The sequence below is a fragment of the Simochromis diagramma genome, unplaced genomic scaffold (assembly GCF_900408965.1).
Source record: "Simochromis diagramma unplaced genomic scaffold, fSimDia1.1 OVJJ01000107.1, whole genome shotgun sequence".
Lineage (NCBI taxonomy): Eukaryota > Metazoa > Chordata > Actinopteri > Cichliformes > Cichlidae > Simochromis > Simochromis diagramma.
This window is the reverse complement of record NW_024387209.1, coordinates 6226965-6252136: the sequence shown is the minus strand read 5'-3', so window position 1 is coordinate 6252136 and position 25172 is coordinate 6226965. Positions and strand designations below refer to the sequence as shown.

Genomic DNA, 25172 nt, shown 5'->3' with positions numbered 1-25172 from the left:
ACACACACACACACACACACACACACACACACACACACACACACAATGACTCGCTGTGTGTTATTTCAGGATCATTTTAAAGCTATAAAATACATAATAATGTTGACCCAACAGTAACCACTGATTCATTTCATTCTAAATTGTGACATAGTGACTTTTTTTTAAATTAACAAATTAATTTTATCTGGCTAATAAGAATATAAACTAGATAAACACTGGCTTATTTGGAGCTTGAGTTTTTAAAATCAGTTTTGTCTCACCTGAGTGATATCAGAATTTCCATTTGTGCTTGGTCTAAACTGTCCCCATATATGTCACATTATTTTTAAGCGCCCAGACAAGTTGATTAAAGAGTTTGGCCTTTAATTAAAATTAAAAATACACATTTTTAATTAAAAATACAGATCAATATAATACATATTGATCAGTCCAATAGTGACATCAAGTTATTGGCCTTTTAAATGCTGGTGATGTGGATATATAACAAAATACTTTTATAATACATTAAACATTTTGTTAAATTGTATTTCAAAAAATTAAACAACATGGGGCTGTATAGGAAAGAAACAAAAAATAATACAAATCATATTATGCATTTGCAAAACTACCTTAAACAGAATTAAAATATTAAGGAAATCACTTTAAATTGACTCTTTTTCAGTTTAGTCCAGTTTCATCAACACGTCAGCCTCAGGTGTTAATTGTAATAATAGCAGTAAATATCACCATTACCTTACAAAGTGTATATAGATATATACCAGCTGTAAATAACTCAATTCATTCAAGTTCAATTCTAATGTGCAAAATTTTTATGTCGAGTCTCATTATTTACTTCCCTCAAAACTACATATGTTGATATATTTTTTATGCATTTGTAGGCATGACTGTGTGTATGTATATACATATATATGCATATTTTAATTTTATGCACCCCCTGAGAGAGTGTAGCTATAATTTTGTGCTTGCATAATTAATAATAATTAATTTAATCAAAAGACACTCTTAAATCTCTAAATATGTAGAACAATTATATTAAATTATAATAAAAATCTATAAAACTATAAAAAAAACTACAATAAAGTGATTAAACACCAATCAAATGTATTTATTCTTTGACAGGAAACTCATAAGTTTCTCTGACGTGACAGGTCGTGTTTTTATTGGACTCTTCCGACAAGGTTGGGGTCAACACCTTTCAAGTTTCCGTAAATGAAATATAATATCCTGGCACTGGTTATCAAAATAAAACACATAATAGTTACTTGAATGTATCTTCTTTTATTTTCTGTCTCTACTTCCGGTTAAATTATTTTTTAATACGTGATAGCTTGATGGCGTCGTGGGGTCACCAGCGAGCGGAGCTACCGTTAACCAGGGTGTAAAGTACAGCTAAAAGAGCGCCTCTGATGAAGTTAGCCTTTTAACCACTGCACAGACAAGGAGCTACTTAGTTGGACGAGCCGCCGTTTTGTCGTCTTGTGGTCGAAAAGCTTCAGCTGGTCCCTTTGACAGCCGTCAGGCCTCGTCGTCGTCGTGGTCCGGCAGCACTCGAGTGAAGTTGGGAGCGGACTGCCAAACTTCTGCTTCCTCCAGCGGCTCTCCGCGGGGCCCGGGGCTCCTGTCACCGGCCCTGTGGATGAGGAAGTGACTACACATCTAATTAGCGCCCAGGTACGGTACTAAAGAAGTATTGGATCCATTTGAAGGGTTTATTTATTCCTTTAAGGGCTGTTTGTTTTTCTTATAGTCGTGCAGCGCAGGTGAACGCTGTTTAGCTGTGCGGCTGGCTGTTAGCATTAGCTCAGCTTGACAACTTCCCTGGCCTGACAGCTAGTTGCACACGTCTAGCTTAGCTTCACATATCGGCTCTCTGTTTAGATAACAAATAGTATTTTGGGCGTAAGTGTCAAAAGTGTCTTATAATTATTCATAAAAACGACTGTAATTGCTAAAAATGTGCTAGCAACAGTTGCTATGTTGCTACTCGGCTAACGCTAGCAGGAGAATCTAAAGCGAGCTAATTATCTACCAAAGGAGGCCATAATTTTGCTCTTGATATCAACTTTGTTGTGAGCACTGAGCAAGAGTCGGTACAGAAGATGATGTTCATGAGGAGGATGATGTATGTAAGGATAAAAGAGAGAAGAAAAAACGCTAAGCTAAGGCTAGCACCAATGCTGCAGCTCTCTCATCAATCAGTGATGATCACAGACTATCATCACCAATTTCCAATCAACTCCTCGTCAGCAGAGGCCATCTTGACTTAAATTTCCACTCTTTTGCAACAACAATAACATGAAGGATAATTATGTTTGTACAGATTACATTCTGGAGGTTATGTTCAATAGTATTAATTGATAATTGAGCAATAAACTACTTTGATTCCACACACAAGCTTGTGCTGCAACCTTTAAAGCCCCTTTATTGGACACTCATAGCTACAGTCATTGCATATTTCACTATACATGTCAATGCAATAGTATAATATACAGCTTAGTGACAAATTAAAAAGCTGAATGCTTGACCTCCTATAGTGTGGGCATCCGGAGCCCAGTTAAACATAATCAGTGATCAGTAGAATGGTATGGTCTGGAAACTGACTCATCTGAATGGACCCACATTAACAAACATTGTCACATTAAAATGGCAATAAAATATCCATCAGTGTGGGTAGTTTAAATGTGAAGAAAAGGGCTCTTAAAGTAGGGTCAGCATTTACTCCACTACACTTGTATTAAAGATTTTGTTGCAGCTGTTTTCTGTTTTTTATGTTATAAAATCACAAATATACTATTTATCTTTGCTAGGGAACGGAGCAATTTAAGCGCTCCCATTCCAGAAGTGAGTTTCTTGTTCATTCTCTCCATTGATGTTTCAAAAAATCCTTATATAAAGAGTTTTAATCCTCAGACCAAACCAACCAGCTACGAGGTGAATCATGGCTATTAAAAAGATTTGATTTGGATAAAAAAAAAAAAAAAAAAAAAAGAAGGCAAAGGTACGAGGCTGTGTACAGGAACTGCTCATCCCCATAATGCACTGCAAATCCTAGATTTCACAGTGAATGACTTCCAGCCTCCTTCAATGTAATCCTTTGCATTGTTGTAGTGTTGCCTCGCTGCAATCATTGCTCTCTTGTTTTCAGAAGTTTTGTGCTGATGTTCCTACATTTACAGAATTTCAACAGTAACAGCGACCTCCACCGATTGGAGGCATTGCTGTTTCGGTTCAGGATTGTGGGTAGAGTAGTTCTTGTAAGCAGTGTCATAAGTAAAACGGGTTTTTGTTAAACCAGGGTTATATGTAAATAGTATTTAGTAAGCCTGCTTAAGGTGTTTACATTATGGCTGATATTCAGAATACTTGTGGGAGTTTTACTTCAGCAACCTCACAGTTGAGCTCGATAATTCTTATGGTTTAAGTCTGTAGTGTGCAGAATAATCAGCACAAAAAGAATAATTGTTTTTAATTGCATTGGCAGTGTGTTTGGGATTATTGTCATGCTGAAAAAAATAAGGCGTTGGTAATTAGATGTCTTCCAGATGGTATTGCATGGTGGATTACATGGTACTTTTCTGAGTTCATTATTCATTGATTTTAATCTCCGACACCACCGGCTGAAATACAAAAACAAATGATGTTTTGTGACAGGCTCCTATTAACAAATCGGTTCTTTACTCAAGGCCACTTTTAAAAATGACAGTGTGGCTTCTTGGAAGAAAAATGTAAAGAAACAAGGGGTGACTCAAGACTTTTGCACAGCACTGTATATTGATACCAAGTACCGGGTTTGGGTTTCAGTGTTAATTTAATCGTATGTGCTCCTCACTGGAAGGAAGATACTGTGAATCTTTTTTTTTTTTTTTCTTTGATGATGATCAAAACATCATGCTTGACTCAAACATTATTTTACTTATTTTAAGAAACGTGATGAATACATCCAAGAATATAAACTTATTGAAGTTTATTAGTGAAAAAGACAGATGATTGTCCAGCACAAGTAAAATGAATCTGTGTCTGAATTCCTCACCTAGTTTATTGGCACTATTCTCCTTTCAGCTCTCTGTGAGTGCTCCTGACTCACACATGCACGTCGTGTGGGGTGTGAAGTGAAGAAATATTGATGACGCCACATTATGTTACCATAAAAATGCAATAAATGCTTCCTAACAAGTTTTACACCTTACACATACCGAGAGTGAGAAGCTGACGGGGAAGCTCACAGTTAAGTCAAAAACGTCTGCAAACATACAGAGAAAAGCTGCTGGTGTAGCAGTGCTCAGGCCCAAACCCCTGACCCTCATTGCTGCTGGTGTCCTCCAGGCTATGTTGGAGCAACTGCTGCTAATACGTAACATAGTAGACATAGAACAGCATAGATGACTTGTATCTGATCCAAATGCTGGATTGGTGCTTCGGGAAATACAACAATAGAACTATCATGTAGACATAACACTCTTAAAATATGTATAAAGCCTCCAGATGCTCGTTTTGACATAAAAAAATAAAGACGAGTTACTACAAATTTGCATTATTACAACAGCAGAATGGCCAGAACAAAATGAATAGATGCAGCACAATGTTATAACAATAATACTGCACAAAAACAATAGAAGAAAAATGTACAGTATACATCACAAATTAAATTTAAATGTGTATATATGAGACAATTTCAGTTTAACAGATTGTTTTTATTCACACATTATGTTTAATGATCCCTTTTAACTGCATGTAAGGATTTATGATGATGTTTTTGTGTTTCAGGAGAAAGGAATCCCTTTGATGGGAGAATCCTCTTTCCTGGCCTCCTGGGTCAATCGCCGTGCCATTAAGATGGGTACGTACATGCTGTGAGATGGTGTTACTGCTTGGCAGTGAGTCAGCTTCATCTTTTGACAGACCTATAATTTGAGGAATTTTTTTTCCTCCCCGAACAATGGCTCTTTGACATCTTTGCCTGACAATAAGTCCCTTGTGTTGTGCGGCTAAGTGGAAGCGGCTTATCTGAAGAGATAAATGCAGCAAGGCAACTTCATTTTTTGTGTTCATATGTTCATACCGCAAGACAGGTTGTTAGAGGAGTCTTTAGCAAGTTGAGTTTTTCAATGATAAAACCTGTTGAATAAGCAGAAGTCATGCTGTCTCACAGATGAGCAGGAGGCGCTGAACTCCATCATGCAGGACTTGGCCGAACTGCACCGCTCCAGCCGTCCTGCCGCGTTCCTGTCAGACCTGTGCAAACCCAAAGCCTCGTCGCCCAAGAACCAGGTAACCCAAGTGAAAGCACGAAGGCTCAGTCTGGCTCATCTTTGCTCTGGCTGTCTTTAACTCTGTGCTCTGTCTCCAACAGAACGATGTGAGAGTGAAGTTTGAGTTCAAAGGGGAGAAGAGGTGAGGTTTCCACTGCTGTGTTTCTCCCTCCAGTGCTGTCAGTGCAGACCAGCAGCAGTGCCCGTCTCTGACCTCTCACCTGTCTTCTTCTTTGCAGGATTCTGCAGTTCCCTCGACCTATCAAGCTGGAGGATCTGAGGTCCAAAGCTAAAGTGGCTTTTGGTCAGACGATGGACCTCCACTACACAAACAACGAGGTACGAAACTTGAAATGTAATTTTCCTCTGCTTCCTGTAGTAAATGGACTGGTTCTTATATAGCGCCTTTCTACTCTGAGTAGAAAGCACTTTACAACATGCCTCAGTCATCCATTCACACTCATACAGGGACTTTTTTCTATGCTGAAGTAGGGCTGCTCGATTATGGCAAAAATGATAATCACGATTATTTTCACTGAAATTGAGATCTCGATTATTTGACGATATTTATTTAACAATAACAATGTATTGAATAATGACTTTAAAGATTGTCAAAAAATAATATAAAATAGTGTGCAAATACTGATAACAGTGCAAATGTTTGCAATATAAAAAATAAATGAAAAATGTAAACATCTATGTTTAGTGAACTTTGCAGTGTTGCTCTGTGGTGCAGCTACGACACTGTAGCAAAGTTTACACACTGTCTACTTGATCCACGTCTGACTCCGCGAACCCATAATGTTTCCACACCACTGAAGTTTTTTTACCTCTCTTTTCAACCAACGGCAGTCACTCTCTTCTCCAAATAACTTCTGCTTAGCTTTCTGAGCTTCCCTCGGGTCCTCTTAATCAGCGGTCCCCGGGCCTCGGACCGGTCTGTGAGTCGTTTGGTACCGGGCCGCGAGAGTTGAGGCTCAGGTGTGAAATGTATAGTTTTCAGGGTTTTTATCGGTTTTCAGCGTTATTTTTTTTATCGTTTACTCGGTTTTCCTGGGTCTTTTCACGTGTGTTATGAATAAAATTTAATTTTTTTCGGTACCGGTACTAGTTTTATTTTGTTGTATTTATCCGCGACACCTTAAAGGCCGGTCCATGAAAATATTGTCGGGCATAAATAGGTCCGTGGCGCAAAAAAGGTTGGGGACCGCTGCTCTTAATTGTTGTGACACGCGTTCGAAATGCAGAGAGGTGCGCTCGATTTGCCACACGGAGCAGCACGAGGGAGGGGCTAATAATGGGCTCAGTCATTTTTAATGATCGCTGAAAGCCCAGATCGTAATCGTGATTAAAATTCGATTAATTGAGCAGCCCTATGCTGAAGTGCTTCCTATCTAACATTCACACACAGTCATGGATGCATGGGTGGGTGAGGTGTTCTGAGCCAAGAGACAAAATCTCTGCAGCGTCTCCTGTTTCGATGTAAAGCACGTCACCTCAGATTCGGTCAGTTTCACAAACCACACAGACTAGATCCCTTTCATGTGGAGAATCTGTAGCTGTGCTATGATCCCCCTCCTGTCATCCTAAACCTGTCCTTTCAACTGCCCTCGGTGCCCCTCTGATGTTGTTCTTCCCTCTGTGCAGTTTTTAAGAACACCCAGTGTGTTTCAGTGGCAGTGTGTCTCACTCTTTGCAGACTGACACAACTTTTTTTCTGCTGTTTTCTTTGGTCATTTTGGCACAAAAATCCACCTCTGGGTCTGGTGGTGGATCTGCATCATTGTGATTCATCAGCTAGATGTTTAGTTGCTGCCTCGCTAGTCTGCAACAGAAGTACTAGTAGGTTAAATGAATATTTTAGTAATGTACACCACCAGCTACCTGTTGGCTCTAAGATGACTGTTGGCAGGGGCGAGTGGGATCGTGGTCTGCGGCCTGTATCAAGAAAGTAGACCACAGTTGTGCTACCAGTGCCATCCTGCCAGCCTTTGATGTAGAAAATGAACGATTGTACGAAAGCTGCATTAGGAAAAAAAAAACAAAAAACCAGAAGTAACTGAGTGAAGGTGTGAGCGTGTGACCACATCCTGCACAGGCGTGTGGATGTTAACCTGCTGCAGCTGCTCCACAAGGTTGGACACACTCTGCAAACTAACATGACACTGTGTACGCAGTGTTAGCTACAGAGCTGTGCATGACAGCAACCTGTAACTCTGTTTTACCTACCATAGGACAGGCCCACCAGAGCTTAGCTCTACAGGTTTGCATGCTTTAGCTTTCTCTTCCTATACATAATAGATAAATGATGAACCACAATTGAATTGAAAATCATGAAGTGTTTGAAATGGTGCAGTCACAGTTTTACGTGTCTCAGGAACTTATACAGAAAGGCACAAAGTGAAACATCACTTTCTAATAGCACCAGTGGAGCTGTGTTCCTGAGAAAATGATGTCACTTCTGTTGCATCTAGTGGAATCCATGAAACCCCGTGAATGTACAGCATGACAGACACTGGAGTGTAGGAAGTGCTGTGAACAGCTGATTGGATCAATGAAGCACCTGTGTGTGGATTATGTTTTTGTTGTTGTGTGCACTTCCACAAATGATCAAAAAGAATCAGCCAATTTTTAAAAGGTTATTCAAGTCACTGTATTTCATTTTTTTTTCTCTTCGTTTTTTTTTTTTTTTCTCTCCTCCTCTTGCAGTTGGTGATTCCTTTGACCACTCAGGACGACCTGGACAAAGCTGTAGAGCTGCTGGATCGCAGTGTTCACATGAAGAGTCTGAAGATTCTCCTTGTGCTGCAGGTCTCCTCTGAGGTGGGCCATACTGCAATGACTTTAATGGTAGTTTCTGATACTTGTGCACAGTATGTACGTTGTGTGGCGGCTGACACACCTGCTGCTTTTTCTGTGCTGTAACCCCTCGACAGTTTTTACCTCTCAGCTGTAAAAGGCTGATTGGGGTGTTTTTTATACCAACGTTGGTATTTTTAATCTTTATGTTATAGCAGTGTTAACATAGAAGGGTTAGCTGGAAAACAAAGGAGATGTTAAACTTGTCCAGAGTTTCTTTTTAATGTTTAGTTTGTTTTGTGTCTGCAGAACTCGTCATCCAACATGGACCTTCTGCCGTCCCACGAGGAACTGGACAACACGGGGTTCCGGGTCACAGACAAGAAGAGCATGCTGGCGTTGATAGGTAAATGTTTGCTAAACAGTGATGCAGACTCAAAGCTTGCAGGGACGGGCACTAGTGCCCACCACAGCCTGGTAGTGGGTAAGTGGTGAACATGCTCCTGACCTCATCCTGCAATAACAGCAGTAATGGCAAGTGAATAATTACTTGAAGTTAAGTTTTTATTTTCATCCAATTTTAAGTAAAATTTGAAAAGTCTAACCATTCAATGATTTGGATCATTTCAAGTTAAAATACAAATTAAAATAAAGTCATAAACAGTTCGAAAGTTAAAAATAAATGTAGCATGATGTGGTATTAGCACTAAAATAAATATTCGATATTTGATGAATAAGCTATTGTAGGAAAAGTCGTGGCGATGAGATGATAGATTTAAAAAAAAAAATATATATATATTTTAAATTGACTGTCTCGGTGGTTCCAGTGTTAAGAAAAATACATGAATGCATGAAACTCGGACTCTTTTTGTGCGAAAATAAGCATCACATGGTTTAGCTGTGACTGTGGCGCACACAGGACAATTTTCTCACTCTCTATAACCGCCGTCCTGTCAGGTTCCCACTCAACAGACCGCAGCTCTCCTCCTCCAGGATACATTCCCGACGCTCTGCAGCAGGTGGCGAGGAACGGCTCCTTCACCAGCATCAACAGCGAGGGGGAGTTCATCCCTGAGAGCATGGACCAGGTACTGATGCTCAGGAGAGTCCACTTTAGTGTTTGCTACTTGAAAAGGAGCTGCTCTGATGTAACAAAGCGGAGCGCAAATCTAGTATTCAAGTGTAAACTCTAGGACATTTTAAATGTAAAATTAATTTTCACCAGCTTCTTTATCATAAAGCCGATATTTAAAGAGTTCTTTTTAAAGTTGCCACGCTGGACTTTACAGTAGCCATTAAAGCAGAACCTTCTGGCCTTTTAGTATTTTATTAAAGTTGATCTTTTCTTCCTCTTCTCCCTGCTGTGACTACTGAGTTCTGTGGTGTACCTGCCACTGTGGAGGACAGGTTAAGTCCCTGATATACTCCCAAATGGACCTGGGCGCACACAGCAGGGAAGATGGTGGATGCGTATCTGGGTTCTTTTCATAGCACATTGAGTGTCTGGGTACATAGATGTGTTTCGCACACTTGTAGGTGAGGTCGTACAGGCGTGAATAGTGGAGGTCAGCAGGCTCCTTCGCAGGCATGGGCAGTTTGTGTTACGTCACAAACAGCCTTCATTAAAGTGTCACGTGATTCAGTGTAAGTGGCATACAGTGGGGCAAAAAAGTATTTAGTCAGCCACCGATTGTGCAAGTTCCCCCACTTAAAATGATGACAGAGGTCAGTAATTTGCACCAGAGGTACACTTCAACTGTGAGAGACAGAATGTGAAAAAAAAATCCATGAATTCACATGGTAGGATTTGTAAAGAATTTATTCGTAAATTAGGGTGGAAAATAAGTATTTGGTCACCTCAAACAAGGAAAATCTCTGGCTCTCACAGACCTGTAACGTCTTCTGTAAGAAGCTTTTCTGTCCCCCACTCGTTACCTGTATGAATGGCACCTGTTTGAACTCATCATCTGTATAAAAGACACCTGTCCACAGCCTCAAACAGTCAGACTCCAAACTCCGCCATGGCCAAGACCAAAGAGCTTTCGAAGGACACCAGGAAAAGTATTGTAGACCTGCACCAGACTGGGAAGAGTGAATCTACAATAGGCAAGCAGCTTGGTGTGAAAAAAATCAACTGTGGAAGCAATCATCAGAAAATGGAAGACATACAAGACCACTGATAATCTCCCTCGATCTGGGGCTCCACGCAAGATCTCATCCCGTGGGGTCAAAATGATCATGAGAACGGTGAGCAAAGATCCCAGAACCACACGGGGGGACCTGGTGAATGACCTGCAGAGAGCTGGGACCAAAGTAACAAAGGTCACCATCAGTAACACACTACAACGGCAGGGAATCAAATCCCGCAGTGCCAGACGTGTTCCGCTGCTGAAGCCAGTGCATGTCCAGGCCCGTCTGAAGTTTGCCAGAGAGCACATGGATGATACAGCAGAGTATTGGGAGAATGTCATGTGGTCAGATGAAACCAAAGTAGAACTTTTTGGTATAAACTCAACTCGTTGTGTTTGGAGGACGAAGAATACTGAGTTGCATCCCAAGAACACCATACCTACTGTGAAGCATGGGGGTGGAAACATCATGCTATGGGGCTGTTTTTCTGCCAAGGGGACAGGACGACTGATCCGTGTTAAGGACAGAATGAATGGGGCCATGTATCGTGAGATTTTGAGCCAAAACCTCCTTCCATCAGTGAGAACTTTGAAGATGAAACGAGGCTGGGTCTTCCAACACGACAATGATCCAAAACACACCGCCCGGGCAACAAAGGAGTGGCTCCGTAAGAAGCATTTGAAAGTCCTGGAGTGGCCTAGCCAGTCTCCAGACCTCAACCCCATAGAAAATCTGTGGCGGGAGTTGAAAGTCCGTGTTGCTCGGCGACAGCCCCAAAACATCACTGCTCTCGAGAAGATCTGCATGGAGGAATGGGCCAAAATACCAGCTACTGTGTGTGCAAACCTGGTAAAGACCTATAGTAAACGTTTGACCTCTGTTATTGCCAACAAAGGTTATGTTACAAAGTATTGAGTTGTATGTTTGTTATTGACCAAATACTTATTTTCCACCCTGATTTACGAATAAATTCTTTACAAATCCTACCATGTGGATTCATGGATTTTTTTTTTCACATTCTGTCTCTCACAGTTGAAGTGTACCTCTGGTGCAAATTACTGACCTCTGTCATCATTTTAGGTGGGGGAACTTGCACAATCGGTGGCTGACTAAATACTTTTTTGCCCCACTGTAACTTGTGACTACTGCAGGTCTGGAGAGATGAGGGAAGGATTTATTTTTCTGTTTTGGAGGTTGTAAAAAGCTTAAATGTGATGTATTTATTATTGAGTTTTCTGAAGTTGCTCTTAGCATCAGTTTATGTCAAATTAAATTCACCTGTTAGCTAATGAGATACAATTTGATTGGTTTTGAGAGGATGTGAGTTTGTCTCTCTCTCATTTCTCTTGTTTTACTTCAGATGTTGGATCCATTGTCCATGAGCAGTCCGGAGAACTCGGCTTCTGGAAGTTGTCCCTCCCTAGACAGCCCACTGGACAGGTCTGCGTCACAGAATAAAACAGGAAACTACAAAAAACTGCCGTGGAGAAAATCCCTCTGATTTGTTGCTGTTGTCTTTGTGTTGTGCAGTGATTACCCAAAGTCCAGGATGCCCAGGGCGCAGAGCTACCCAGACAACCACCAGGACTTTCCAGGTGAGAGCAGATCTTAGTTCACGGTAGAGCAGGGCAATATGACCAAAAATATTTATCACGATATACATTTGAAAATTTGCGATACCGATATAATTGACACTAGACAAAATACTTCACAACTCCACAACTTTATTAGTGCAAAAAACCCCATCAATGTATTTTCACTTAAACAAGCAGCTGTTTTTTTTTATGTGCATTAAAGTTGTATAAAAACGTAACAGTGCAAATTCCTTGCTGACAGTTTAACCAAAAGGCATTTCCAGTGGAAATTGGCCGACATATCCTCAGCATAACCATGTATAATATCCACAAAATTTAAAGAGGTTAAACGCACACAATACGGTAATATTATGTTGAAGCACAGTACGTATCACTCCGCGAGGCTCCTGCCTACGATGGCCGTAATGCTCCGACAATCCATCAAGCGCTGCGGGTTTGTAGCTTAGCAAAGTCGTACTGAAACATTTGACAGATTTTCGAGCGCCGTGTACGACATAAAATCGTTTCGAGGTAAGTAAACACAACCAGAATTCACACATAAGGCGCACGGGATTATAAGAGGCACTGTCGATTTTCAGAAAAATCAAAGGATTCATTTTAAGTGTGCCGTATTTTCCAAACAACACGATAATAATGACGGCCCGCTAGCATGCTCTAGCAAAAATAGTGCTTTGTTGTGTGTCTGACGGACGAAAGCTAAACCAGTTCCACACCACTGAAGTTGCAGCATTTTTACAAACCAGTTCTGGTTCATCAGTTTCATTTAACGATCCACTTTCACACTTCTCATTCTGCGTCGGCGCCATGTGCGTATGTAAACAAAGGCACTGCGCATGTGCGTTTTACCCATATTCTGTCGCGATATTTCATTTTCCTATTGTTGCCCAAAATTACACCGGTATTACCGTGAACGGTATGATATAGCCCAGCCCTAGTTCACGGGTGTTAGACTGTTTAAGGGTTTAAAAAATAAAAACAACAACAATCTGATCTACCAGGCAGTGAAGAGTTTAACAGGCTAAAACTTAAACCAGACTAAGAGACAAACCTTTAACCCTCTATAGTTGATGTACTAGCATGTCCAAATCACACGACTGATTTTAAGATGATGTAACTGCAAGACGCAGCCTTGCTGAATCTCTGTTTCTACTTGTGTTGAAAGTTAAGACTTTAAACTATATATCAGGTTTTAAATCGTATTGCTGGACCAAGTAGAACTAGACTTATGATCACTAACCTACACCATGCTTTGCTTGTCACGTTGAGGGCAGGAAGAAATGGTAAAAATGGGATTTTTCAAGGAAAGCGAGCACTCACAATTTACAGATTGCAGTTAAAAGGCCCAAAACATTCTCATGTCGAGGTTGCCATCTTTGAAAGCTGTTTTGAGGCCATGGCCTGTAAATTTCATCTTTTGTATCCTCCTTCCTCTGCAGAGTACGATATTCCGGTGTTTGAGAAGTCAGGGAAAGGAGGGACGTATCCTCGCCGGTATGGCATTCCTTTTGGCCTTCAGGATTACAGTGATGGTGGGTAATTCATTTATTTATTCCTACTGATGCTGAAAGCAAATTGACTTTAAACAGGGATTTAAAAATGATCGCTCTCCTTCATCCTCTGAACAGGGAGGAAGACTTTCCCTCGGGCTCGGCGGACGCAAGTTCACGGTTTCCGCTCTCCAATCAGCTTCAGCTCGACCGAGCAGTCGCCCAGCACCAGCAGTGGCAGCAGCGTCTTCACGCCTGACCTGGAGGAGGTCCCCGGCCCTGCCAGGAGGCCGCGGAGGGGGAGTGACATCGAGCCAAACCCCAATCCGGCCGTGGCTCCGACGCTCTCCGTCATGGACGTCAGTCCACCCAGCCGCTGTGAGTCCTCGCAACACGACACGTCCTCCAGATGTTTGTTTTTCTGTGTGGTTTTTTTTTTTTTTTTTTTTATTTAGCAAACCTGATGTGTCTTTGTGCACAGCCCCGCGAGCGCCAACCAACTGGCGGCTGGGGAAGCTTCTGGGTCAGGGAGCTTTCGGGCGGGTCTTCCTGTGTTACGACGCCGATACTGGACGGGAACTGGCAGTTAAACAAGTTCAGTTTGATCCAGAGAGTCCCGAGACGAGCAAGGTACGTACACAGCAGCATAGAATATATTAAATACAGTGGTAGGAAAATGGAAAGACAAGGCAAAAAGAAAAAAAAAAGACCTTAAATAATTCCCTGAATCATTGCTTTGGGTGGAAGTGGGGATCTAGATGCTATGTCATTGTTTTATGAAGCTTATCAGGGCTCTAGAGTGCGACCAATTTGGTCGCAAATGCGACCAAATTTTTCAGTGGTGCGACTAAAAAAAAAAATTTGGTCGCACCTGTGTGACCAACTGTTCGGGTAACAAAAAAAAAAAAAAAGAAATCTCTGCAACTCTCCGTGTGGTCAACAACAGACACACATTATGCCCCTATCGTGGACTAAACCAATCAGAGATAGTCAGGGGTGGGACCTCTCTGATTGGCCGAGGTCCAGTTGAAAGTGCAGGTGGAAGAGAGAGGTGAGTAGCTTGAATAAAGTGATATCAATTCATTAACGGATTCCACACAAAGACGTAAACACAGAGCGGACCGGACGCATCAGAATCAGCTTTGTCTTTCTCGGCTTTCTCACCCGACGGCCCGAACACGGACACGCTGTCGGAGCTTAGCGATTCTGATGCGTCGGGTCCGCTCTGTGTTCTGTTTTCTGCATTATTCATTCGCTTATTACCCACCAGTCTACTGTTGTTTACAGTGCTGTCTTTTTCTTTTTTCACTTAAATGACCTCGGATAAGAAAGCCTAATTTCTGCTGTATTGAACAGCAGACATTAGGCCTGGCTATAAAAAGCCAGACCAGGAAAATCTCCTTCATGTTTTTCTGTGTTTTATTCTCAGTTACTTTCAGACAAAGGCATCTGCTGTGATGTTCACAATTCTGATGAAGTCTCATGTGTATCAGCACTGATAAATGATCAGAATTATAATATTTCTGACTGTCTGAGGCTAAATTGAATCGAATCAGGACTTTGAGAACCAGAATCGAATGGATTATGGAAATCAGTGATGATACCCAGCCCTAGTGAGCAGCCTAGGCCTTAGAGAAGTGGATGTAGCTGTGGGTAATAAGAAAAGAACTATTGATAACTTTTTTGTTAAGTTAAGGCCTGATCCGTCTGAAATTCATAGCCAGTGCTCTGACACGGTGCCATCAATCTTTGAATGCTGAAAAAGCACAGTGTATCCAGGAAACACATTATATGCTGCAATAAATGCACTGCCCAAGTGTCCCCTCTCCCCACTGCCTTTCAGCAACAGACAGCAGCAAACAGGTCGTCAGAGGAGGCCGAGATGATGATTAAGTTTAACATTTTCTACAATATTGACAAAGCACTTTAAGCACAAGTTTGTTAGTTAATAATTTAGAAATGAATATTGTCTGTATGGACTTACCCCCCCCCCCCCAAAAAAAAAAAAAAAAAAAAGAAAGTGCACATGTCAAACTGCGGTGTTAAGTGATGCGGTTGGAAAATTTGAGTGCGCCTAACTTTTGTGCCGGTACGCCTAAATTTTTAAAGTTAGGCGTACCGGTGCGCCCATGTCAATAAGTTAGTCTAGAGCCCTGCTTATTTTATTTTTTAAAATGCCTTGTTGATTTATAAAAAAGCCAGGGAGGGGGGAAAAAAGGAAAATCATACAATGTTAATTTGAAAAACAGGGCTGTAAATAAGGATACAACTCAGTAAATTCAAACTAGAGACACTTCGGTCCCACTTGAGAAAGATCTTTCCAGTCCTCTCGTGTATCTGCTGTTAGAGCCTCTAATTTGTTGTATGTAGAGGTGAAATCAGTTTAAATATGTTCTGCTTGAATATGTGCCCTTCTGTTTCTGCTGCAGGAGGTGAGCGCACTGGAATGTGAAATCCAGCTCCTGAAGAACTTGTGCCATGAGCGGATCGTCCAATATTATGGCTGTCTGCGAGACACGATGGAGCGAACGCTCTCCATCTTTATGGAGTACATGCCTGGAGTGAGTGCACACAAACTGTTCACTGTTTCCAGTTATGTGTGTGTGAAGCTAAAAATCTCATGCTCTATTCGAGTGGAAATCCATCAACACTTACGAACAAAGTTCCCTTTGTTCGAGTGGAAATGACAGCTGTTTCTCTTAAGAGACGCTACATTTTAATGTGAGGAACAGCAGGGATATTTCTGATGATTCCTTCCTTTCTGGTGACCCTCAGGGATCCATTAAAGACCAGCTGAAGTCGTACGGGGCGCTCACGGAAAATGTGACGCGCCGCTACACCAGGCAGATCCTGGAGGGGGTTTCTTATCTGCATAGCAACATGATCGTCCACAGGGACATCAAAGGTGAGCTGAGGTTTTCGCTCCTGCTGGGGAAATACTTGGGACCAAACGTCGTCTTTGAAAAGTAGAGCATGAAACTGTGCAATCGTCCTTCAGGTGCAAACATCCTCAGAGACTCGGTGGGTAACGTGAAGCTGGGAGACTTCGGGGCCAGCAGGCGGCTGCAGACCATCTGTCTGTCAGGAACAGGCATGAAGTCGGTGACCGGTACCCCGTACTGGATGAGCCCAGAGGTGATCAGCGGAGAGGGTTACGGCAGGAAGGCAGACATCTGGTAAGACCAACCACAAAAGTCTTTACTACATTATTCAGAGGATGCAGCATGAAAGTGATGTAAAAAGTAATTTAAGTGGTACCGATGTAGATGAATTTTTACAAACTGACTTTAGAAAGTGATGCTTCTTTACCTCCGACTTGAGCAGACGCAGCAGTGAACTTCCACATCCCAACAGCTTCCTTCATCAACACTAACATCCATTAGTGTTGCTTCCAGTTTAGGGGTTTTAGTCCCAAAAACCAGGACACCAACCAAAGATGTTTTGGCCAAATATAAAACGCACTTTTATTTATTAACCCTCAGGGGTCGTCGGACGCACCAGCGCGTCAAAATCACATGACCAATTTAAGACAACACAGCTACAAGATGCAGCGACTCAGAGTCTCAGTTTCAACTTGGGTCGAAAGTGCGGACTTCAAACTACATACCAGTTTTTGAATTGTGTCGATGGGCCACGTAAAACCAGAGTTATGATTAGAAAATACACGCGATGTATTTTTCTGACTAAAACCGCGGTGTTTGCAGCGGGAAGAACGGTAAAAACGGCGTTTTCTATGGACAGCGCTAGCAAACACTCTCCGCTTGTGAGTGAAAAAAGAAAAAACAAAACAAAACACCCCTTTCCTATTGGTGTTAAAGTTTACCATGTCAGCAAATCAAAAAAATGATGTGGCACTTGGTTGTTTAGGGAGAGGGGGACGTTTTAGGAGCAACACTGGCGAGAGAAAGCAGGTAAGCGAGAGAAAGAGAGAGCGAGTTTTCATATGTGAGACGATTAGCGTGTTTGGAGGCTGTAGTTAGTGTGTACTGTAGTCATTGTTTTGTTTTGTGTGTCAGTTATACTGCTGAATTTCACAGTTGCTCCAAAAAAGCCACCAAATTCAGATTCCAGTGTAAACGCTGTTCCCACACGGAAAACAGGACTGATGCACCTCCTGCTGTCAGACCTGCAGGGTTTAGGCCTGTGGTGTTTTCCTCTGTCTTATACTGGACACAAACTATTTCTTTTGGACTGGCACAAATAATTTGTGTACCTTCTTATTTGATGCAGCACACCTGATTGTTCTGTAAATAGATTTAAATGGTTATATAAAAAATGCCTGAGGCCTTGGCTGCATTTTTAGGTAAATAGTACCATATAACTTTGTTGTTTGCAAAACTTGTGCATAATTTTTAGAAATGTACAATTTCTATTTGCATTTCAACTTATGAAAATGATTCGTTAAACATGTTTGTGGGTTTTACAGTAAAAAATAACTTTTTTTCTACTCGGATTTTGAATTTTTTTTGTCTGGATTTAGATCAACTGTGCTAATATAGTATGCCAAAATGAAAAAATAACTCAAATTTCAGATATTTGAGGTTGTGCTGAAAATAATGATACCAAACAAGGCAAGATAAACAGGTTTTTTTTTTTTTTTTTTTTTTTTTTTTTTTTTTTTTTTTAAAAGGTGAAGTATAGAGGTAAAATCAAAAGTAGTCAAAATGGCCAATTATACCCTGGACTCCAGAGGGTGCAAGGCAAGGCAAGTTTATTTGTATAGCACAATTCAACAACAAGGTGATTCAAAGTGCTTTACAGAGACATTAGAAACAAGAACAAATAAAAAGCATGATTTAAAATTGATTAAAACAAGCAAATAAACTAACTAATTAACAAACAAACAAACAAACAACAGTATATAAAATCAAAACAGATAAAATCAGAACAGTAGATAAAATCAGTAGTTAAATGTAAGTTTTGAAATTTAAGCTTAAAGTGTGGATTTGGTGCTTTATTCAAATGCAGCTGAGAACAGGTGAGTCTTCAACCTGGATTTAAATAAACTGAGTGTTTCAGCTGATCTGAGGCTTTCTGGGAGTTTGTTCCAGATATAAGGAGCATAAAAGCTGAATGCAGCTTCTCCGTGTCTGGTTCTGACTCTGGGAACTGATAAAAGACCGGATCCAGATGACCTGAGGGATCTGGATGGTTCATACTGGGTCAGGAGGTCATTGATGTATTTTGGTCCTAAACCATTCAGAGCTTTATAGGCCAGCATCAGAACTTTAAAGTCTATCCTCTGACGGACAGGCAGCCAGTGTAAAGACCTCAGAGCTGGACTGATGTGGTCCACTTTTTTGGTCTTAGTGAGGACTCGAGCAGCAGAGTTCTGAATGAGCTGTAGTTGTCTGACTGATTTTTTTTTAGGTAGACCTGTAAAGATGCTGTTACAGTAATCAAGCCTACTAAAGATGAATGCATGGACTAGTTTTCATAAATATCAGGAAAAGTCAGGTAACACAAACTCTTTTCCTTTAAGTCTTTAGACCAATCCTGCTTATGTGTGCATTTAACCTCAAAAGCCTCATTTAACTAAGGAAAATCTGTGGGTTTTTTTTTTTTTTTTTTTTTAATTAATTAATTTATTTTCTATTGCGTTCCTTCTGGTATGCATTCTTGATTGAGGTATTGTTATTACCCGCCAAGTACGTGGGCGGCCGGTTGGGCGGGCAATGTGGACACCCAAGGTTGTAAAAATGTAACCTTGTGAGGTTATTTAATATAAAGGAATATTCTGCTCATATATGTACATCAGTGTTTAATTATGTCTTCAGAGAAATTAAAAGGTTTTCATGAACTTAAAAATAAACCATTAAAAGTTCATGGGAACGATACTGGTTTGTGAGACCGGCCACATGCACCGTGCACCAAACGTGGAGGAGAAGAGAACTCGTTGGTCGCCGTCACCAAAGAAAGGAAAATGTGAAGGAAAGGGATAATGAGAGATGACATCTTAATAAAATGTCCTCCGCTTCCTCTTCATCTTAAGCCTCATCTCCTGATCTGCAGTCGGGGCTCAGATCAGGAGACACTTTATTATTGTCAGCAGATTAGACATGTGACCCTCCCATCTCGGGACAACTGGCCACAAGCCAGCTAAACAGCAACAGCTGTTAGTTATGCTGAGTAACGCTGGACTCAAACATACTGATTACATGCTCACTTTGTACAAGAGTTTGTTTGCTAAAGACTCAGTCCAGCAATGTTAGATGCACTTCAAGTATGACTTGAAAGTATCACTAACACCAGCTAACAGAGGCTAATAGTAGCGAACACTGTCAAAAATAGCAGCACTTCCTAACAGAAAAGTTGGGGATGTCCTCAACAAATCACCTCAGTTTTTTTCATCATACAAAATAACACTGAACAGCCACAGGTCTAACAGATATGACTGGCAAAAAAGAAAAGACATTGAGGGTCTTTTGGTAGTTTTTATGGTGGTAACACACAATGACTCTGAAGTGGGTCTTTCCAGGCTCAGAATTTTATTTTAGGATTGAGCTTAAATGATAAAACATGAACAATGCGGGTGTCTTTTATTGTTTTTTTTAAGACTGAAATCAACCATCAATCAGTCCAATGGGTAAATTTAAATAAAATAACAGAACACATTGTGAAGAGAAAAAGTTGTCACGAATATCTCTCTATACCATTAGTTTAGATGCTCCTAAAGGAGTAGGATGAAGTTCACACGTGCTTACCCCTCTTAATACGATTTAATAATTTAGGGAGTTCAGTGTTGGTTATATAGAGCTCCTTCTTCTATCCTGTGTGTGAAATGTTCTGTTTGTTAGAGAATCTGCAAACAAGACCATGTTGGTCACGTATGTAACCAGCGCAAACCTCTGAAGACGCTTCGTTGTAGCCACTAACAGGAAGCTTTGGCCACACGTGGCTTCAAAGATGAAAGACGATGTTTTTGGATGGCTTTTTATAAAATCATGACTTTAACTGTCGAATGAAACGGGTAGGAAAGTAAAGACTGGGTTGCCTTTTAATGTTATTGTGCCACAGAAAGGTGGAAGCTGTAGCTGAGAGCATTTCCTATGCTGAGAGGCCATGTTGGATCTAGTGAAAACCAAATAAAGCTAATAAATTGACCTTCCTTTCTTTTATGGGCTTAATGTTTGTTTTGTCGTCTTCAGGAGTGTCGGCTGCACTGTTGTGGAGATGCTGACTCAGCGACCTCCGTGGGCAGAGTTCGAGGCCATGGCGGCCATCTTTAAGATCGCCACGCAGCCCACTAACCCCGTCCTCCCCGCCCACGTGTCGGACCACTGCCGGGAGTTCCTCAAACGGATCTTCGTGGAGACCAAGCAGCGGCCGTCTGCAGAAGAGCTGCTCAGGCACATCTTTGTACATTAACCCCTCCCGCCCCCTCCTCAAATCTTGAACCCCTGCCTGCCTGCCGAACTGCCAAATACGGCCTTATCTGATCCCGCCCCCTCCACCTTTACGCTGAGACCACGTTGGAGCAGGAAATACTGGCTGGAAGAAGGTGGGGGCGCTCCTCCTGTCTCTGTTTGTATGAGACTGCCATAAAGGACACAAATTCTTATTTTATTTTTCTCCGCAAGTTGCACCTTAACGTCTCCAACGCGGAGGAGGTTGAGCACTTCCTCCTCTCTAAAAAAACTGTTTTGTTTTTTTTTAAATGTTTGTACGGTTTCTCGCTCTGAGCGTTTTGAAGCGGGATGGCGTCGGTGTTGTGGCCCTAACAGGAGCTGATGCCTGACTCTGGAGTAAACCCCACCCTGCCTCCTTCTCATCCTCCTCCAATGTCTCGCTGACCCGACCCCAGAATGTAGTCTCCTGCCAAAACCCAGAGTGACGGGCGCGCTGCTATAGACAAACCTGAATCCCAGATCCAGAGAACACTCCACCCACCTGTCCTCATCCCTCGCCGAAGTCCGCTCCGTTTTCTGAACGAAGTGCAGATGAAACGTTCTGATTCGTCGTCCCCGTCTCTGTGCCTTTTTATGTTTGAGAATGAGTCTCAGCTTTTTGTTCTCAGTTTTTTTTATTTTTTTTATTTTTTTATTTGTTTGTTTTGATTTTTGCCTCCTGGATAAACTGCCTTCACACCAGCTGATCCCAGTTCAGCCGTTTCTGCCTTTCTGCGACGGGGACTCGCTGTGCTGATCATTTCGGTTTGTTCGTTCGCCTGCTGTACCAGCGCCGCCGGCTGGAAACCAAATATCCTCTGCTTAGAAAAGTCGTCATGCTGGTGTAGAAGTGAAGCGCCACATCGGTACCTGTGCTCTTTCCTCCTCTGATTCTCTGATCTGATTGGATGTCTCTTCAGCATGGCAGATTTACAGCAGATTCATGAATTTACTGCTGGTAAACATTGGCTTTTAGAAACTCAGTCTGTTCAGCCACAGAAAGCAATAGGGAGCACTCTCATGACCAGACTTGAAAGGTGCAGCGTGCAGAATTGTTGATTTAAAACATTTAAAAAGTCAACTAAAACACACTCGTATCCTCTTCAGACCACCATAGCTAATTCTGGAAGGTGACTGATTTGGATGTCTAGTTTAAGGAGAGAAAGTCGATAAATGAAACTGAAGCCGTTGGTAAGCGAAAGGTGGCCGGGCAGGGTTTGTTTTGCTGACAGAGCTTACACCATCCCATGGACAGGTCGGGTCCTCGCAGGGAGCCGCGGTCGTGTAGCTTCACCAGCAGTTCATCTTTTCTGGTTAACACGTCCGTGTCAGAGAGAGGGAAAGAACTAGTTTAATGATGACTCAACCATGTTTGTGCTGTGCTGCAGTGCTTTGTCTTAAAGCCCCCCAAAAATGCAGCCGGCTTTTCCAGTTTGTTTTAAGCTTCCAACTATCTCATGGCAAGGGTTTCAAACCGTGCAGTATATTCAGGACTAACCTCGTGTTGTGGATGGATCGTAGAAGTTTTTACATTTCTGGTATCTTCTTCCTCAGCATGAACTTCCATGGAGAGCAGTTTAACTCTCATCTAACATCTAAATTTGCACCTTTTAAATGTTCAGATCAAGCCAGCCTGAGTATTTGGATGAGATAGAAGCTGCTAATTTGGTGCTTTCATGTGTTCACAGTGAGTCTCTGCCATCAGATCGGAGAAGCAGTGGGGGGAAACTTGAAGATCTTGCTCTGTTGTCCGTTTCATTTCAAACTAAACGTTTTTAGCTGCTCATCATTTAACTGAAGGGTACACGCAGCCTCTCCTGGAGCTCCGCCGCTGGAGTTGGTACGTTCATCACAGTTTTCAGACAGACTCGCAGAGCTTCATTCTCGTGTTTATTGCTTGGTACTGCAGTCACTGTCACCACCGAATCAAATGCATCAAAGCGGACTCGTCACTTTATACACAAACGCTCATCTGATTTGGAAGCATTGACTATGCACACGCCAGATAGCAGGTGACACCTCAGCTTGTGCTGATCACTTCTTCTTCTTCTTCTTCTAATTCACTTTTTGGTTAGTAATGGTGAGGTTTCTGAGCAGCTCTGCCAGCAGCCAATCAAATGGTTATTTAGGGCTCAAATTATGCCTTAAATTTTGGCTGTTTGCAGCAGGCGGATTATCAAACAGCCGATGTAGAAAGCTTCTAAATGTTTAAACAATAACGTGAATCAGAGTCCTGGTGGGAGTTACTGTTGTGCTGCTAAGATTGAAATGTTTCTAGGTTCAAAGAGACGATATGCAAAACTTATATTATCATCAGAGCCGGTTTCTGCAGAGCAGGGGAGGAAGTGTTTCTGGTGCAATCAGCAACATTTGACCAGCAGAGAAAAGTGATGGTGACTCTCTAAAATTAAACTCCTGCTCAGATCCCCACCTTTGGCTCTCCTACACACATCTACAGCACCTCTCCTCGTCGTCTTTGCTGCTGAATGAGCCATTACCAGGACAAGCTTTTTGTGGTGGATAGATTATTGGGACTGTGATGGTAAATAAACTTAGATTTTAGCTTAGAGAGTCACACTTGTGTGTGTTTCTGGCACTTGTTAATGAATTAAATGATCCAAACATTGTTTGTAGCACTTGGAGGCCTTTGAAGCTTCGTTGTCCAAATATTTGATTGTGAAGTTCATATTTTCTGTTATATATGCAAATCCAAAAACTGTTAAATGGTTTTCCACTTGTTTTGATTACACCCAATATTAATAGCTGTTCATAAATTGGGACGTTAAATAGTCTCTGTGACCTGGTATCGTGTAGCACGATTACAGGTGGCAACATGTTAGCAAGCTGCGTGACTTGTTGTTGCAGAATGCTAATTAGAATGAACTGTAAACTTCTCAGACGAGCTGTAGCTCAGATTGTTTTATTTATTAAATAACCACATTAAAAATGCTCCAACAGCACAAACAGCAGTTGAGATGTTTAGCTTACAGCTGCCTGTGTGTGGCCACTCACATTTCTTTAAATCTGATTGGTGAAGTTAACTAATATCACATTGTTTACTTGGCCTTCTCATTTATACAGTATGATGGCTCTTTTAAACACTGTAGCTAAAGAAAAGCTCTAAGTAATTACAAATAATTCTTGCTGAAGCTTCAAAGACTCAGATCAGCTTCTTAGGCCTGACCCCGAAACCCCTGCAGAAGATTGATTTTTATCAGAGTATTTAAAAAAAAAAAAAAAAAAAATACAAATAATTATGCACTTCTAATGTCTCGTTTAGGTATTACTACAGAGTCAGATTTTTCTGACTGCACCTTTGTTTAAAAAAAAAAAAAAAAAAAAAATTAAAATAAAAAAAAAAGACAGGGAACAGTTTCTTTGACCTCTGTTGCCCCGACTTCCTCTGAAGACACTTTTAAGCCTTTCTTGCTCTGTGGAAACTCAGTTTTACACTCACATTATGCATCTTCTCAGCGCTACGTTCCTTTGGCTCTTCAGGTGGCTCACGGCAAGCCATTTGGTACTGATGGAGATTGCCAGCACTGGTCGTCATAGATACGCACTACCATTATGCACTATTGGTTCTTCACTGATGCCCTCCCACTCCCCCTTAACGGTTCCTTGCGCTCGTGCAGCTCGGCTTGGCGACTTTTTCTTTGCACATTTTTAAAGACTGTTTTTCTTTCTTTTCATTTTTTTTTTTTTTTTTTTTTAATTTGTGTATGAGTGCGAGAGATGGATGATGGTGATTATGATGGTGGTTCAGTTAACCTTGACATGAATGTAACGTCTCATTCTTGGCCTCGTTCACCACAGTGGATTAACTCTTCGGTACCAGTATTTGTCACCTGTGGAGCGCCAAGATACACCTGTAGTTCTCGTTTAAAGCCACTGCTGCCACTCCTGAATGAATGAGTGAATGAATAAACGTGTGAGTGTGTGTTAATGTGCATTTACTGCAGATGTTGCTCATTGGACACTGCGCCTGAAATGCCTTGAGCATTCTGACTGTAGGGGGTGAGAGCGTTAAAATAAAAAATAAAAAAATGAAAATCATGTACAAATGTATAAAAATGAAATTGTACTACTTCTTTTTTTTTTTTTCTTTTTTTTTTTTTTTAAAGGAAACTTATATCCCACATGTTTGGTCTGTGTATTGTAAAAGAAGCCATGTTTATAATTCTAATTGGTTTGTGACCAATATGCCTGTTTATATCAGATCTGTATATCAGTGGTACGCATAATTTTTTAATATATTTTTTATTTTTCCTTTTGTTTTTTCTTCTAAATGGGAGATTGTATGCATAGTTGGGTCCTGAGAGACGCAGCGGTGCCGTTGAATGGTTGCTGTTTTTTGGCAAAATTTCTGGAGTATTGCAACAGCCCGGTGTTCATAATTACAACAATTATGACGATGACAACAATAAAAGATATTTATTTCACATCGGGGCTTTGCTGGAGTTTTTTTGTTAGTTGGCACTGCGCAAAACTCTCGAGTCATCCTTAATTCCTTTATATGTTAGG

General features: G+C 41.3%; 1 protein-coding gene across 2 annotated transcripts in view; it reads left to right on the top strand.

Moving 5' to 3' along the window:
* Positions 1-25092, top strand: part of map3k2 (mitogen-activated protein kinase kinase kinase 2) — a 43614-nt gene extending 18522 nt beyond the window's left edge. The window contains exons 2-18 of one of the 2 annotated variants that reach the window (XM_040051306.1): positions 1353-1671; positions 4765-4837; positions 5150-5268; positions 5351-5391; positions 5489-5588; positions 7959-8072; positions 8358-8454; positions 9006-9136; positions 11539-11618; positions 11709-11773; positions 13210-13302; positions 13399-13638; positions 13742-13890; positions 15690-15821; positions 16036-16165; positions 16259-16436; positions 20409-25092. In XM_040051306.1, the coding sequence (XP_039907240.1) occupies positions 4783-4837; positions 5150-5268; positions 5351-5391; positions 5489-5588; positions 7959-8072; positions 8358-8454; positions 9006-9136; positions 11539-11618; positions 11709-11773; positions 13210-13302; positions 13399-13638; positions 13742-13890; positions 15690-15821; positions 16036-16165; positions 16259-16436; positions 20409-20628 (1944 nt within the window). In that variant the 5' untranslated portion in view covers positions 1353-1671; positions 4765-4782 and the 3' untranslated portion in view covers positions 20629-25092. Of the gene's footprint in view, positions 1-1312; positions 1672-4764; positions 4838-5149; positions 5269-5350; positions 5392-5488; positions 5589-7958; positions 8073-8357; positions 8455-9005; positions 9137-11538; positions 11619-11708; positions 11774-13209; positions 13303-13398; positions 13639-13741; positions 13891-15689; positions 15822-16035; positions 16166-16258; positions 16437-20408 lie in introns of those variants that run through there. The other variant, XM_040051305.1, reaches the window with a different exon arrangement.
* Positions 25093-25172: the final 80 nt, after the last annotated feature.